Here is a 15,326-nt window from a genome sequence, read left to right on the forward strand (position 1 = left end):
CATATTGTGAAAATTACTTGAGTTGTACATGTATGATTTATGTAGTTTTCTGTATGTGTATTTTAGTAGTTAACCAAAAAATGTTAATTTTGTACCTTAATATGACTATTATTAATACTGACCTATCACAGAGTATTCCTTAATTTACACATTAACTTCTCTATTTATGGACCTTTTGACTTTCCTATTTTTTTTCCTTATGTATAATGTTGTAATGAAGTAACTTGCTTCCCTACCCTCATCTATAAATGTTTCTCTGGCAGGTGATAGTGAAAGTGAAATTGCTGACCTCCCAATTGAGTATACAGATTTATATTCTGCTACTGGTGAACTGAGAATAATATAGAAACTTTTTGTGTTGTTTTTTTTTAATCATATAATTTAATACCATTTTCTCATATTCTTAAAACATCTTTTGCAAAAACAATTTTTTATACTCACATAATGTCCCACATATCATAATTTATTTAGCCTTTTCTTTTGTTTGGACACTGCTACCCCTTTTTCACATTTTACATTGGAAACTAAAATGAACATCATGTTATGCTAGTCTTTCAACACATCTGGTCATCTTTGAATACTCCACAACACCCAGCCCAGTTATGTTTCATATGATTTGGAACTTAACACTCGCCGGATAAATGAAAGCGGAATATATCTTTGCTCTCTTGTAAGTGTCATCCCTTTCCTGTAGGCTCTCCTTTCGTCAGCCTCAGTATTATTCCCTACTTATCCCAATACCCCGTAAGTATACTCTTCCCTGCTCTCTAAGTTACATCTTCTCTTGCCCACTCTTTCCTTTCTCCTTTGGCTCATATCTTCTGAGAGTTTCTAGCCCCATTCCATCAGCCGGCTACGTGAGACAAAGTGTGTTTCACTTAATGTTCATATCTGTTTCCCATGTCTTGTTCACTGTATAGCTTATTGGGAGTGCTCTCTGACCATTTAAATGCAGAGATTGCTGGTGGTACAATTACATCTAAGCAAGATGCAATGGATTATATCACCTGGACCTACTTTTTCCGACGTCTTATCATGAACCCCAGGTAAGTGCAGGGCAACTATATATTGTTCTGTTTCATACTGAAAGAAATTATATCTGAAATCTCATACATAACAAAAATCAGAACCTTAGGCATTCTAGGTATGTGAATTTTCCCAGAGAATCACATGATATCTCTGATTCACAATATATTATGATATATTTGAAAATGAATAATGGTTGTATTTATTGCTTAGCTTATTTTAGTTAACTTAGGATGTCCTTGAAGAGTTTGCTCTGTAATCAGGGAGACAAGACACCTGAATTATGAAGAAATATGCTAAACCAGACAGTAGTTACTACCTTAGGTGCAGTCAGAGAAGGGTGAGGCTTGTGCCGTTGCAGAGGGAAGACTTGGTGAGGTTAACAAGAACCCAGCAGGAGAAAGTAAAATGAGGGGAGTTGAGGTGGATCTTCTTCACTGAGCACCTATTTGCCAAATGGCATGTAGATAGTGAGGGAAAAATTAGTGTACATTATCCCCTGTCTTCAATGGCTGATCTTTTAATGTGGGGAAAAAGATAAATGATTACCATGTAAATCGTAATAGAATAATACAGCTCTAATAGAACTCTATTAAGCCTGTAAGAGTAAAATCTTCACAGAGGGGATAGTTCAACCAATTTTGAGTCTGGAACAGGAATAGAAGAGGTAAGAGGCGCAAAAGTACTATGTGGACATGGGCCCTTTTGGCTTGAAAGGGCATTTGTAGAGTGTCAAGAAGTTTGATGTAGCCAGAGTTTAAGAGTATGAAGACCAAAAGATTGTCTTGACCAGAAAGTGGGCCACTCACCAGAGAGTAGCTGGACTGTGTGTCATGCAAAGGAGCTAACATCTGATCCTGTTGGCAGGAGTGAGTGTTCAAACATGGTTTAACATCCCCAAATTGGGTTTGGTGTTGTTTCAGTCCTAATGACACTATGACACTGTGGTAGGGAATGAGCTGGAATGGAAGACATTGAAAGCAGGAAGCTCTTGAATAAGAGAGGTGAATAGGACCTTAACAGTTGCGGAAGGAATAGAAGGAAGGCCATGGGTGAGGGACATATCTGATATATTGGGACGGATCAAGGCATTGTAAGGTCTTGAACAGAGAGATCATGATGAAAATATCATTACCAAATCTTACCTATTCGTATCTTTAAAAATTTGTATCTTGTTTCAGCTGTCATTTCCACTCACATAGACCAGACTTTGAAAATATGGTGACAGTTTTGTTTCCTCAGTTCTTCCTAAGCCTCTGGATTCGATACAAAATATCATTTGGGAGCATGACTATGGGATTAATGAAGTGTAGTCATCCTGCACTATAAGTTTACCATAGCAAATAGATCGCAGGATTAGAACTGTGGAAAGTGTACTGGGATGGACTTTACATGCACACTGGTCCAACCTTCTTGTTTGATACTGAGGAAAAGGAGGTTAGAAACTTGAAGTGACTTGCTCTGGATCCCAGAACTACTTGGATGTAAAGCCAGAACTTAACACCATTAAGTTTTCTGACTCAACTCTTTTTTTAGAAGAACTAGTGGCTTTTATGTCATAAAAGAGAGAGGTGCTTAATATTGCGGAAAGAGATTTGAACATGGAATCAGAACACTAATTCCTGGTTTAGCTATTACCCTTTACTGTTTGACCTTGAGTCACTTCACCTCTCAGCTTCCCTTTCTTCATCTGGAAAGTGAGTAATAGCCTATCTCCCTCACAGGATCATGTTGAGAATCAAATACGTGCATTAAAGTCTTCCTAAGTCCTGTATTAATTATAAAGAACTTAATTAATGTTGATTAGTAAACTGTTATTCTTGTGCAGTCTTTCAGTTGCTCTACTGGTCCATACCATCTTGAAGAATCTAGTTTAGAGACTAAGAGCCTGATCATTTGTCAGTTTTACTTCTCTGAGTTCTTTAAACTGGTTCAAACTGAGTTCAAATTTAAATTGAGTTCTTTAACAAATTAGAAGTCTTTACTGAACTCTGTGTGTGCATGTACTCTTCTTAATCTTAAAAAAAAAATTAACTTTCAATTAGAAACAATTTGCAACTTTAAAAAGAAATTGGGAAAACAGTACAGACACTGTATATAGCCTGCATCCAGCTTCCTCAAATATTAACTTCTTACATGATCATAGCACGTTTATCCAAACCCAGGAAATTGACATTTATGTCATACTATTAACTAATCTATAAACTTTTTTTCAGATTTTGTCAGTTCTCCTATTCATGTCCTTTTCCATCCAAAATCCAGTTTAGTATCCTGCATTGCATTAGTTTTGTCTCTGTAATTCACTCTAATGTGTGACATTTCTTCAGTATTTGTCTACTCTAACTTTGACATGTTAGAAGAATACTGGCCAGTTATTTTGTAGAATGTCCTTCAGTTTGGGACCTACAAAGAGAGAACTAGAACAGACATCACTCCCTGTTGTTCTGGTTGCAAACTACCTTCTATTAATATTAATGTGGTGAGAAAAATCTAACATGCAACTATAATAAAGAGTGTTAATTAAGGACAGAAGAAGATTGTGTTTGGGAGAGGTTAGCACAGTGGACAAAGATGAAATCTTGAGATGTTCTTGGCTTACAACTTAAATTATATTGAGCTTCTGAGCCTGGGGACTTCTTGGGTGTTGACAGTTTAGGGTATCTCTTGCTCATATGATTGTAGTGCATGTAAATAGTGAGTATTCTAGTTCATATTGCCTCCCCTACTTTTACCTGAGGATTATCTTTGTTAGGGGGAAATTCTAGCACTGGGAATCAAAGGATGCATTAGCTTAGGGCACTTGGTTGTTGTGGCAACTGCTTTTCCTGCCCTCTTCCTGATCCAAATAAAAGCTAAGTAACCCCTACTACCACCGTCAACACCACCAAAAGAAACATTAATCCATCCCATCCCTAGGTAAGAGTCTGTTCCTCTCACCTTCTTGGTTTTGCTGTCACTCTTCTCCCTCTCTGCAGTGCCCTCTCCAGCCCCTATAGCCATCCAAGTTCTAACAGTCTTAAAAATCCAGTCATATATTGATAAATGCATTTAAATCAATTTTCAGGAGTTGATCTATACATTCTCAACTAACCTCATCAAAGTTGCTTATTCCTTTAAAGTAGTCACCTGAACATATTTTGAGATACCCAGCTAGGTTAAGACTCTGACTATTATTATTATCCTGAAGTAGAAACCTGTTCCCAAGATATTGCCATGTGAATTAATCAGTCCAGAATAGGTACAGCAATAATTTTTTTTTTAACGGCTATAGTGACATTTTTCACAGAAAGAAAACAAGCAGTCCTAAAATTTGTATGCAACCACAGAAGACTCAAATAGCCACAGCAAACTTAAGAAAGAAGAACAGAGCTAGAGGCATCATGATACCTGAAGTCAAATTATACTACAAAGCTATAGTGATCAAAACTATAAGATATTGGCATTAAAAAAGACACATAAATCAATAGAATAGAACAGAGAACCCAATAGTAAGCCCACACATATATGGCCAGTTAATTTACTCAGAGGAGCCCAGACTATATGATGGAGAAAGTACAGTCTCTTTAATAAATGGTATGGAGAAAACTGGATAGATACCCATATATTTCACCATGGACAAACATCAACTCAAGTGGATTAAAGACTTGAAGGTAAGACCTGAAACCATAAAACTGCTAGAAGACATAGATGGTAATGTCCTTGACATTGGTCTTAGTGATGATTTTTTGGATCCTACAGCAAAAGCAAAGGCAGTAAAAGCAAAAATAAACAAGTGGGACCACATCAAACTTAAATAATTCTGTGCAGCAAAGGAAACTAGCAAAATAAAAAGACAGCCTACCAAGTGGGAGAAAATATTTGCAAATCATATATCTGTTTAGAGGTTAATATCCAAAATATATAAAGAATTCATAGAAATGAATAGAAAAATAACAATCTGATTTTAAAATGAGCTAAGGATTTGAATAGACATTTTTCTAAAGAAGATGTACAGTTGGTCAGTAGGTACATGAAAAGGTGCTCAACATGACTAATCATGAGGGAAATGCAAATCAAAACCATAAGATATCATCTCACACCTGTTAGAATGGCTGTTATCAAAAAGACAAGAAATAAGTGTGAGTATGTGGAGAAAAGGATACGCTTATGCACTGTTGGTGAGAATGAAAATTGGTGGGGCCACTATGGAAAACAGTATGAAGTTTCCTCAAAAAATGAAAAATGGAACTACCACATGACCCAGCAATTCCACTGCTGGGTATGTATCCAAGGAATATGAAATCACTGTCTCAAAAAGGTATCTGCACTCCCATGTTCATTGCAGTATTATTTACAATAGTGAACACCTAGAAACAACCTGTGTCCATCAGTGGATGAACAGATGAAGACATGACACACACACACACACACAGAAATATTTATTATTCACCAAAAAAAAAAAAAAAATGCCTCATAGAGAACAGATCATGGGGGATGGGGGCAAATGGGTGATGGAGGTACAAATATCCAGTTATAAGTTAAATAATCCTGCAAATCTAATGTACAGAATGATTATAGTTAATACCGTATTATGTGTTTGAAAGTTAATGAGAGAATAGATCTTAAAAGTTCTCATCAGTTTATAACTGTTAACTAGACAAATTGGGGTAATCATTTAATAATACAAACATATATCAAATAGATGATTACTGTTAACTAGACAAATTGGGGTAATCGTTTAACAATACAAACATATATCAAATCATTATATTATATAACTAAAACTAATACATTGTTGCATGTCAGTTATGTCTCAATAAGGAAAAAAAGCTGTGATCAGCAACTGTATTAGGTTCTGTTGGGAGGTAGTAACAACATAAATAATGATCTCTAGTCTCAAAAATCATAGACCTACCTTAAAATGGTGAGGTAGAACCAATTAAAAAACTAAATCTATATTCCTTAATTCAGTAAACATTTATTGAGTGCCTACTTTGTATTAGGTACTATTCTAGGCATTTTGAAGATGTAAATAAAAACTTCTTGCTTTCATGGCACTCTTACTCTTTTAGCAGAAACAATGAGTTTAAAAGTTATGCTGATAGAAACCCGAACTCCAATGAGATATCATCTCACACCTGTCAAAGTAGCTAAAATTAACAACACAGATAATAACAAATTTTGGTGGGGCTGTGAAGAAAGGGGAACCCTCTTATACTGTTGGTGGGAATGCAAACTGTTGCAGCCACTCTGAAAAACAGTATGGAGTTTCCTCAAAAAAGTTAAAAATAGAATAGCCAACAATCCAGTAATTACACTGCAACATTACAACATATTTACCCAAAGGAAACAAAAATACTGATTTGAAGGGATTCAGGCACCTCATTATTTATAGCAGCATTATCAACAGCAGCCAAATTGTGGAAAGAACCCACATGTCCATCATCAGATGAATGGCTAAAGAAGAAGTGGTGTGCATGCACACAGAGAGAGGAATATTGCTTACCTGTCAAAAAGAATGAAATTTTGCCATTTGCAATGACATGAATGGAGCTAATTTACTATGCCAAACAAAGTAAGTCATAGAAAAACAAATACTATATGATTTCACTCATGTGGAATTTAAGAAATGAAACAAATGAACATGGGGGGGGAGGAAAAAAGAGGGGAAAATTATGAAATGGACTCTTAACCGTAGAGAATAAGCTGAGGATTACTGAAGGAGAGATGGGCAGTGAGGGCGGGGTGCAAGGTCTAAATGGGTGAGGGGTATTAAGGAGGGCACTTGTTTTAATAATCACTAGATGTTGTATATAAATGATGACTTACTGAATTCTATACCTGAAACTAATATTACATTGTATGTTAACTAACTGGAATTCAAATAAAAACTAGAAAAGGAAAAAAAGAATGTTGGGTTAGAAGGTTATGAGTGCTTTGAAAAAAAGAATATGGTACTGAAGACTAGGAGGCCAAGTGGGCAGAGAGGGAGGATTATAGTATTAAATATGGAGACAGAGTGGGCCTAATTAAAGGTACTATAAGAGGGAAATGGGAAGATGTTGGTCAAAAGGTACAAATTTCCAGTTATAAGATAAATGTTGTAATCTACAGCATGGTGGCTATAGTTAATAATACTGTATGTTTTTTCTTTAAGTGCTGACTTTTGAATAAAGGCTTGAAAGGGATGAGAAGTTTGACCACATGATATCTAGGGAAAACATTTCAGACCAAGAGAACAGGAGAGGTTCTAAAGCATGCATGTCTGGTGTTTGCAAGGTATAGAAAAGAGAAGTTGAAGCTGATGAGAAAAAAAAGTTGTAGCTGATGCAGAATGAATGAGGGCTAAACAGTAGCAGGAGATGAGATTAGGGACTTGGGGGATTGGTGGTTGTACCAGTCATGTGAGACTTGAGAGACCACTGGAAAGACTTTGATTTTCATTATCCATGATATAAGAACCATTATGGGGTTTTGAGCAGAGGACTGACAGGATCTATTCGTTTCATAAGTCTGGTCAATTATAATCATAAATGTTAAAAATAATTTAAGCTAAACTGTTGAAAGACAAATTCTCAGATTCAATTATTTTAAATCCAGGTAAACTTTGTAAGAAACATCAAATCAAACTGATATTAAAAAGTTGAAAGTTAAGGATTGAAAAGAAGATATGAAGGACAATAACAAAGAGAAAGCAACAGTTGCAGAATTAAAATCAGAGAAAATTAAATTCAAGGCAAAGAACACACTTTTTAAAAAGGACAAAGAAGAATGGTTCATATTGATAGCAAGCACAATCACTAAATAAGTATAGTAGTTTAAAAATTTTTAGGTAACTAAAAATATAGCATCAAAATACAGAAAGCAAAAACTGATAGAAATTCAAGATGTTAACTAAATTACAATCACGTGGAGAGACTTGAACACATCTCTTTTGGAAATCAGCATTCCAAAGAGAGATAAAAAGTACTTCGTAAAACAGGATTTGAGTAACAGTATCTTTGAAAATGTGTTTGTATCTTTATAATTCTCCTCCTACAAAGAATAAGTCTTCTTCTAAACACTCATCAAAATTTATTTATAAAAATGTAACATGCACCAGACCACACAGAACAACTCAGTGTATTTCAAAACATAGTGATCATAAGGCTACCTTCCCGGAGTATAATGCAGTAATACCAGAAATAAACAAAAAAAGGATGGCAAAGGCAGTCTACCTACTCAGGATTTAACTATTCTTATTCTAGTGGAAGGTGAAAATTTATTTTAAAGGTATAGACTAGAGCTATAAGAAAGTAAAAGTAATACATAACAAAGCCAGTGAATTTCAGACACAGCACAATTCCAAGGAGTATTCTTATCTTTAGACCATTTATAAGATCGCATGAATGCTTGAAAACAAAATAAGCATTCATCTCCAGCAACTAGATGAACATTAGCAAAACACAAATATGAGAAGGGAATTTATAAAGGTAAAAAGTGAAATTAATAACATGAGAAACAAAAACATACACTATTATTATTTATAATTTATTAAACTTGAGTGATTGACTTAAGAGCCTAACTCATTTAGTATCATTATGATCCCCATTTTATAGATGAAGGGACTGAAGCACAGGGAGATTGAGCAACTTGCCCATCAGCACATACCTCCTGAGTAGCAGAGGCAGCACTGGAATGCTTCGGGCTCTCTAGCTCCAAGGGCCACAGTCTCCATCCCAGGCTCATTATCAGGTCCAGAACCCAAATAGCCCCACTCCTGCTCCACTTCTTCTAGTGCTATGCTGGAAAATGTGTTCTTTATGGAAACCATACCATACAGACTTTGTTCATGTGCTGCAAAAAAAAAAAAAAAAAAATTCAGTTTTAATATCTATACCTTTAAATCTGGACAAAAATGAGAACATGTGCCTAAATCAATTTTAATGATTTATTTATTTTACTTAAAACTTCTGTTATAGTGAAGCTCTACCAATTTTCTTTCTGATTGGCCCATGATTTTATCTTTTTCTGTGTTAAAAATCACCTGTTCCATAATCCGGAAGCAAAGAAATGCACAAGAGTTCAGGAAATTGGTAAATTTTTCCTACTTATTTTTAGATCTATTAGACGTGTCAAGGAAGCTAAAATCATTGTCTCAAATGACAGGTAGTTTTAATTTATATATTTAATTTTATTTATTTTTATTATAAAATTATTTTTTTTTGATGTGTACTTTTAATTTATCTCTAACACTCCATATTATTCAGTGTCACAGATTGAGGTGTGAGTTTTGGGTGGGTGGGACAGGCTTATATACATAGCATGTGTGTGTCACAACAAGAAATTGAGGTTTATTTAAAATAGAAAAGATAGACCACTTTCAAAATACACCTAGATAGTAAATATGACCAAATTCTCCAGCCCCCTTTATTTAATCATACTACTACTGTAAAGTGCCCCCAGCACACCACTGCCAAAAGTAGAACTTATGTTGACAAAGATTCTGCCACTGTGCCTGGATTGTTCTCTGTGTGTCTGCTTATAGTCTCCTGCATGTGTGATATGTATATATATGCAAATATATGCACATGCATATAAAGATATTTATTTATATGCATAAATATATATGTAGACACACTTTACATTAGTGTGTTCAAATGTACATAAACACATGTACTGGTGCATCATGAAATATAATATATTCCAAATTGAGTTCTGGATTCAATTTGTATGTTCAATTTTACTCTCTGTTTTCCCCTGAGAAAGCTTTTAAACATTTCTGGGACAAAAAATGTTGTGGTAGTTTCAGCTGTCCCTACAACCACTTTCATTATTTGTGTCATTATTACTGCTGCATAATCTGAACATAAAAAAACATGGTGCTGTAACAAATGACTTCCCAGTACTGACAGTTATAGCTGCAGCATTTCAAGACTGATGAAAAATTTCCCAGCAAGATCTCTGGCCAGGTTTACAATAACGAAACAGGAAATGGCTGCCACTATTCACATTAAATCCAGACTGTTTGGTGTAACTTTATCTATGTTTTCGATTACAATAAAATCTCTTTCATACCCAACCAGCAAAATTTCATCCTTATTAACGTTGCCAAAAGATAACTTGAGGTTTCATGTGTGGTTTTCCTGTTTGTCCTTTGATAAGATCTTTTAAAAATAATTTTTTTAAAGTTGTTTTACCTTTTGGATTGTTTGAATTTAATGAACTTTGTAAATTTTTACGAGAGGGAGAGGTTTGTTATGACTTTTTCCCAATGGACTGCTAATAGAAGTTAGCTTGTCTAGCCCATGTGCTAGATGCTGTCAGTATCAAACTGCCTTTGACTTTCACACCTCCCAGGGGACTAGTAATTGTTGTGTTCAAACAGCCTGTAATTGTGATCCCGCTGGCTTTCTCAGTACGCTTCTGGCTATTAGAATCATTAAACAACTCAGCACCTGTTAACAGCATTGTAAATATTCAACCCTGCTTGTGTGCAGGTTGAGTCCAATATAGAGAAATCTTACAGAGCTCAGCCTCATAAATTAGAGCTTCTGACAAGTCAATTATTGTGAAACTGGGTTTCTCTGTGAAATAAATGAAATAGCATGCTGACAAAAAGGTAGGCTATCTGTTTATGGCAGAGAGAAGATAATGACTTGATGATCCAATGCAGTGAGCATGAAACTACATTGTATCCTTTGTCTGTAATTAAACAGTTGTGTAATATTTCTGTTTTAATAACCAGTAAATTGTAAATTTTGTACTGTGGAGAGTGCAACATGAAAACAAACCTTTTTACTTAGCTGCTGCTTGCTTTTTCAAGTTAGTAAAGTGATTATTGAAATTAATGATATGTAATGTTTTAAGCTAAATGCTTATAATTATTTAGGCCAGAAATTACCCAGTGACTGAAAAGTTCATGCAGTAGAAGCAAAGGCCATATAAATGTTAATGAAGATCATGTAAATATAAACTCCATTGTTTATTCACAGAAAACTGTCAGAATATATTATCTCTCAAAATTTGATGTGACCTAGACAGTAATTCCATTTACGTTTAGTTTATTTTACAGTGTCTTAGAAATTATATATCTAATTAAGACATAGCAAATCTAACTTTTATAAGAACTTGGAAATGTAAGTAAACTTGGGTCAAACATTAGCAAAGAATAGTAGTATAAATCAGTGAAGTTAGATCACAACCAAAATTATGCATTTTAGTGTTTGTGTAGGGTGCAGTGTATAGAAGACAAGTCTTTTAATGACTGAGGTTTTCCTATTCTTGAATGTAATATTCTACCTAGCATTTTCTATTTTTATAAGTTATCACTTTCTAAAAATAAATAAAAGTTATCATTTACATATGCCAGGATACTTGAAGTGAACAATTTTAGGATTTTTTTTAAGATTCTGGATTACCCCCAGATTCCATAAGGATAAAAGTATTGATACTGAGTTAATTGAATGTCAATCCAATTACTTAAATTGAATTTTTGCATTTCTTCTCTTAGGCAAGTCAAGTATGAGAGTGTCGGTGAGCACATTAGAAAAGAACAACCTTTTTTTTTTTTTTTTTTTTTTTTTTTAAGAACAACCTTTTTAAGAGGAAATACCTGGAAATTTTTTAAGTTATTTTGAAAAACTATGTTAGTTTTTAGCAAGTTAGAGTATGTGTGATGTAGTCATCAAATAATTGGTTGTAATCTCAGAGACATAACTTTAATTGCTTTTTTATTTATTTTTGCAGCTTATTTTAAATGTTTAAGAAATGTTTATCCTGACTGTGCTTTATCTGAATAAAAGCTACAAATTAATCTTTAAAACTTCCCAAGAAACTTAGATAACATTAGAAAGGATATTAACCCATCAGAATACTCCTGGTAAATATTTTAAAAATTCACAATTTTTGAAGGGGAGTTTTTATCATAGATGGTTTTAAATGTTACTTGTAAGTATACTAAATTTTTTAAAGAATGGTAAAATTGTCATTCAGTTATATTTAGAGGGTAAAGGTTTATGGGTAATCAGTAGCAGCATCCATGAGACCTTGTTCTTTTCAAATGGCCTTGTAAATTTTTAGGCAAAAATGGTATTTTAACTTTTTGTTTTTCATGGTAAATTATTTTCCAAAATGTTTTCCTTCTGTAATTTTAATTGCATAAAGAATTATTTGATTCTTGCTCCAGAAATTCTACTTACTCAGTTCCTAAGCACATTTTCAGGGTTTATTTTTCAATTTAGGAATAATTTCATCAACTGTATATTAATCCAGACAGCTGAAAATAGTGTTGGAAAATTTATAGATTCAGCAAGCCAAAAGAATGTAAAATATAAACACTTGTGTTGTAGAATGTTTGGCTGATAAATTCCATTTGTTGGGAAAAAATGAAAGACAACAAGTATCACTATTAATTTGGAACGGCTTTAGAGATCGCTTATGGGGTGTTGAATGTCCAGAATTTTTAGTTTCACATTTGATAGCAGAATACATTATTCTAGCTAATACTTATTTTACTCATTTTTCAGGATAAAGGAAATATTTTCTAATGGTTTCTAATGCTGGTTTTTTCACTTTATCTGCCTGGTTAGATCAAAGTTTGTACATTTTGTTTAAATTAACAACAGCACTGGTTTCAATACTTATTTATCTGTTCATTGATAAATACTGCTTTATTTTGGTCCATGACAAGAATTTTTAAGGCAATAATTTCTCTGCAGATAAAAATGAAAAGTATTTCTCTTTTGTGAAAATTAAAATCATCAGCATGTAATTATGATTTACAGTTACTTTCCCAAGTAAATAGTCTGTTATTAATCTTTACTCAGTGGAGGCTCTCATATTGGTATACCTAGCCATTTGTGCAAACATCTCTTTCTATTAAAAGTATATTGTATCTCTTTCTTTCTTTCTTTCTTTCTTTTAATTTATTTGAGAGGAAAGAGAGAGAGATCACAAGTAGGCAGAGAGGCAGGCAGAGAGAGAGGGGGAAGCAGGCTCCCCGCTGAGCAGAGAGCCCGATGCAGGGCTCAATCCCAGGACCCTGAGATCATGACCTGAGCTGAAGGCAAAGGCTTAACCCACTGAGCCATTCAGGTGCCCCTATTGTATCTCTTTCTATTGAAAGCATATTATGTCATCATTTAAGTCCTATTTTGTGAATTTTTATTTTTTCAAGATTTTATTTATTTATTTGACAGAGAGAGAGAGATCACCAATAAGCAGAGAGGCAGCAGAGAGAGGCAGGGGGAAGCCGACTCCCCACCGAGCAGAGAGCCTGATGCAGGACTCGATCCCAGGACCTTGAGATCATGACCTGAGCCGAAGGCAGAGGCCTAACCCTTCAGCATTCAAGTGCCCCATCCTATTTTGTGTATTTTTAAATAAATGTTTGCAGTATGCTGACCCCAATTCTTTCCCTTTGAAGAAAGAAAAAAAAAAGTCACCATACTTGGCCTGTTGTGGTGTCCTTTAGGCTTCTCCCATTGAGATTGTTAGCACTTGCTTCCCAGACCAGGACTATCTCCTTTCTAGTCCTGTGCAGAAGTACAACCCTTGTGCTGGGGTTTCAGGGACGAATCTGTTCTGAGGTCACTTTACATTCGTGTTGCTTGATTTGGATAGAAATAGGACATATACTTCTCTATGCTGACCAAGGTACAGGATTCACCACCAGGAATTAGAGAGCTGCCATGACATGGGATTATTCTGTCACCCTTCAAATCATTTCCCAGACACAGATTCCTAGCAATCTTAGATATTTGGCAAGACATTTTTGGACTTAGAGGGAGGAGCATTTAGGTGAATTGCATGTCCTTCAGCCTTCACTCAGAAAATATACAGAGTTGAACATGTGTGTTTTTTGTATATAGAAGCTTAGTTCAAATGCTTTATTGTTAGTGTGATGATGTCCCTTCCAATATTTAGGTTGACATGTACTTATTAAGCATTTGGAGAACAATAAATGACTAAATGTCCTAAAAGAATTCATATGCTACCCAAGTCAATAGTTCTTTGAGTTTTATTAAAGTTACTGAGGATGGGTTTTTGTATATAGAAGGGAATTATATATAATATATAATATGCTTCTATTTCTAAATCTAGTGTGCAAGTTTAGTTTGCTGTAGAGGTATTAAGTGAAATCATGCCAGTTTTAACACTGGAAAGTTAGTATCCTTTTAATGTGATGCTGAATTTTATCGCATATTTTATTGTGTTATCATTGTTCATTGGTGTCCACAAATCTTAGTATGGGAATTTTGATCTGTACAGTGAAACTGGCAGTTGGCAGTTGTTTTACTTATTTGATTTCCCGTAAGTGTAATTGTTCTTTGAAATCCTGAAAAAAATAGAATGATAAATTGAAATGCTAATTTTAGTAGAAACAATCTTGAAACAAATAATGACCTTCCTTATTTTCTAGTTACTACAATTTGAGTGATGTGAGCCATGATTCTGTGAACAAATTTCTGTCCAGTCTGGTTGAGAAGTCTCTGGTTGAATTGGAACATTCCTACTGTATTGAAATTGGAGAGGTATGACTCAGTCCTATACATTCCAAATGAAAAGATTTGTCCAGCTTTTTAACAGTAGGGCTTTTGTTCTAATGATAACTGAAAATTTGAACAAAATTGTTGTAATAGCAACCTGCAGTAAGAACTATTAATTTTATGAATGCATGTGCTTCTATTGTACTTTTTATTTGTCATTTTATCTTTCTTTTTGAAATAGGATAATCGGAGCATTGAACCTCTGACATATGGCCGAATTGCCTCTTACTACTATTTGAAGCACCAAACAGTTAAAATGTTCAAAGAGCGTTTGAAACCTGAATGCGGTACCGAAGAATTGCTTTCAATTTTGAGTGTGAGTTTCATGATATTATTGCATTGCTTTTTAATATAAAGAGATTATATCCCATATATTTCATACCTTCTCTTTTAATTTGGGTCTTATATTGCTGCCAGCCAGTGTGTCTAGAAATTTGGCAGAAACTTTATAAACTGTTTTCCCCTGCCAAACAAGATCACTACAGAGGAACATATTTGTACCAAGTTTCCCACATAATTTATTATCCAAACGTGGGTACTTCTGAGAATGGAATGGATCACTATTAATATTTAAGTTAGGATAATAGGTATAAACGGGGCTATCTTCAGCAGCCAGATGCTGCTTTTCACCTCACCTTCAATATAATAACTTATGTGAATTAAAATTGAAAGCTTTCTTACTGCTTCTTTTGAGTCATTCTTCTTGAATCTATGATGTGTGTCCATAGGGACACACAATTAAGATCTCTTAGATTTACTTATTGGCAAAAAAGCTGTTCAACTCCCACCCTT

The 15,326-nt window shown here is 34.5% G+C and overlaps 1 protein-coding gene across 1 annotated transcript in view; it reads left to right on the forward strand.

The window, feature by feature from the left end:
* ASCC3 (activating signal cointegrator 1 complex subunit 3) overlaps positions 1-15,326 on the forward strand; it is a 338,051-nt gene that overhangs the window by 252,948 nt on the left and 69,777 nt on the right. Inside the window, exons 34-36 of the mRNA XM_082731866.1 lie at positions 921-1,046; positions 14,408-14,519; positions 14,716-14,850. Of these exons, the coding sequence (XP_082587992.1) occupies positions 921-1,046; positions 14,408-14,519; positions 14,716-14,850 (373 nt within the window). The remainder of the gene's footprint in view (positions 1-920; positions 1,047-14,407; positions 14,520-14,715; positions 14,851-15,326) is intronic.

The sequence above is a fragment of the Mustela nivalis genome, assembly GCF_964662115.1.
Source record: "Mustela nivalis genome assembly, chromosome: 5".
Taxonomy (NCBI): Eukaryota; Metazoa; Chordata; class Mammalia; order Carnivora; family Mustelidae; genus Mustela; species Mustela nivalis.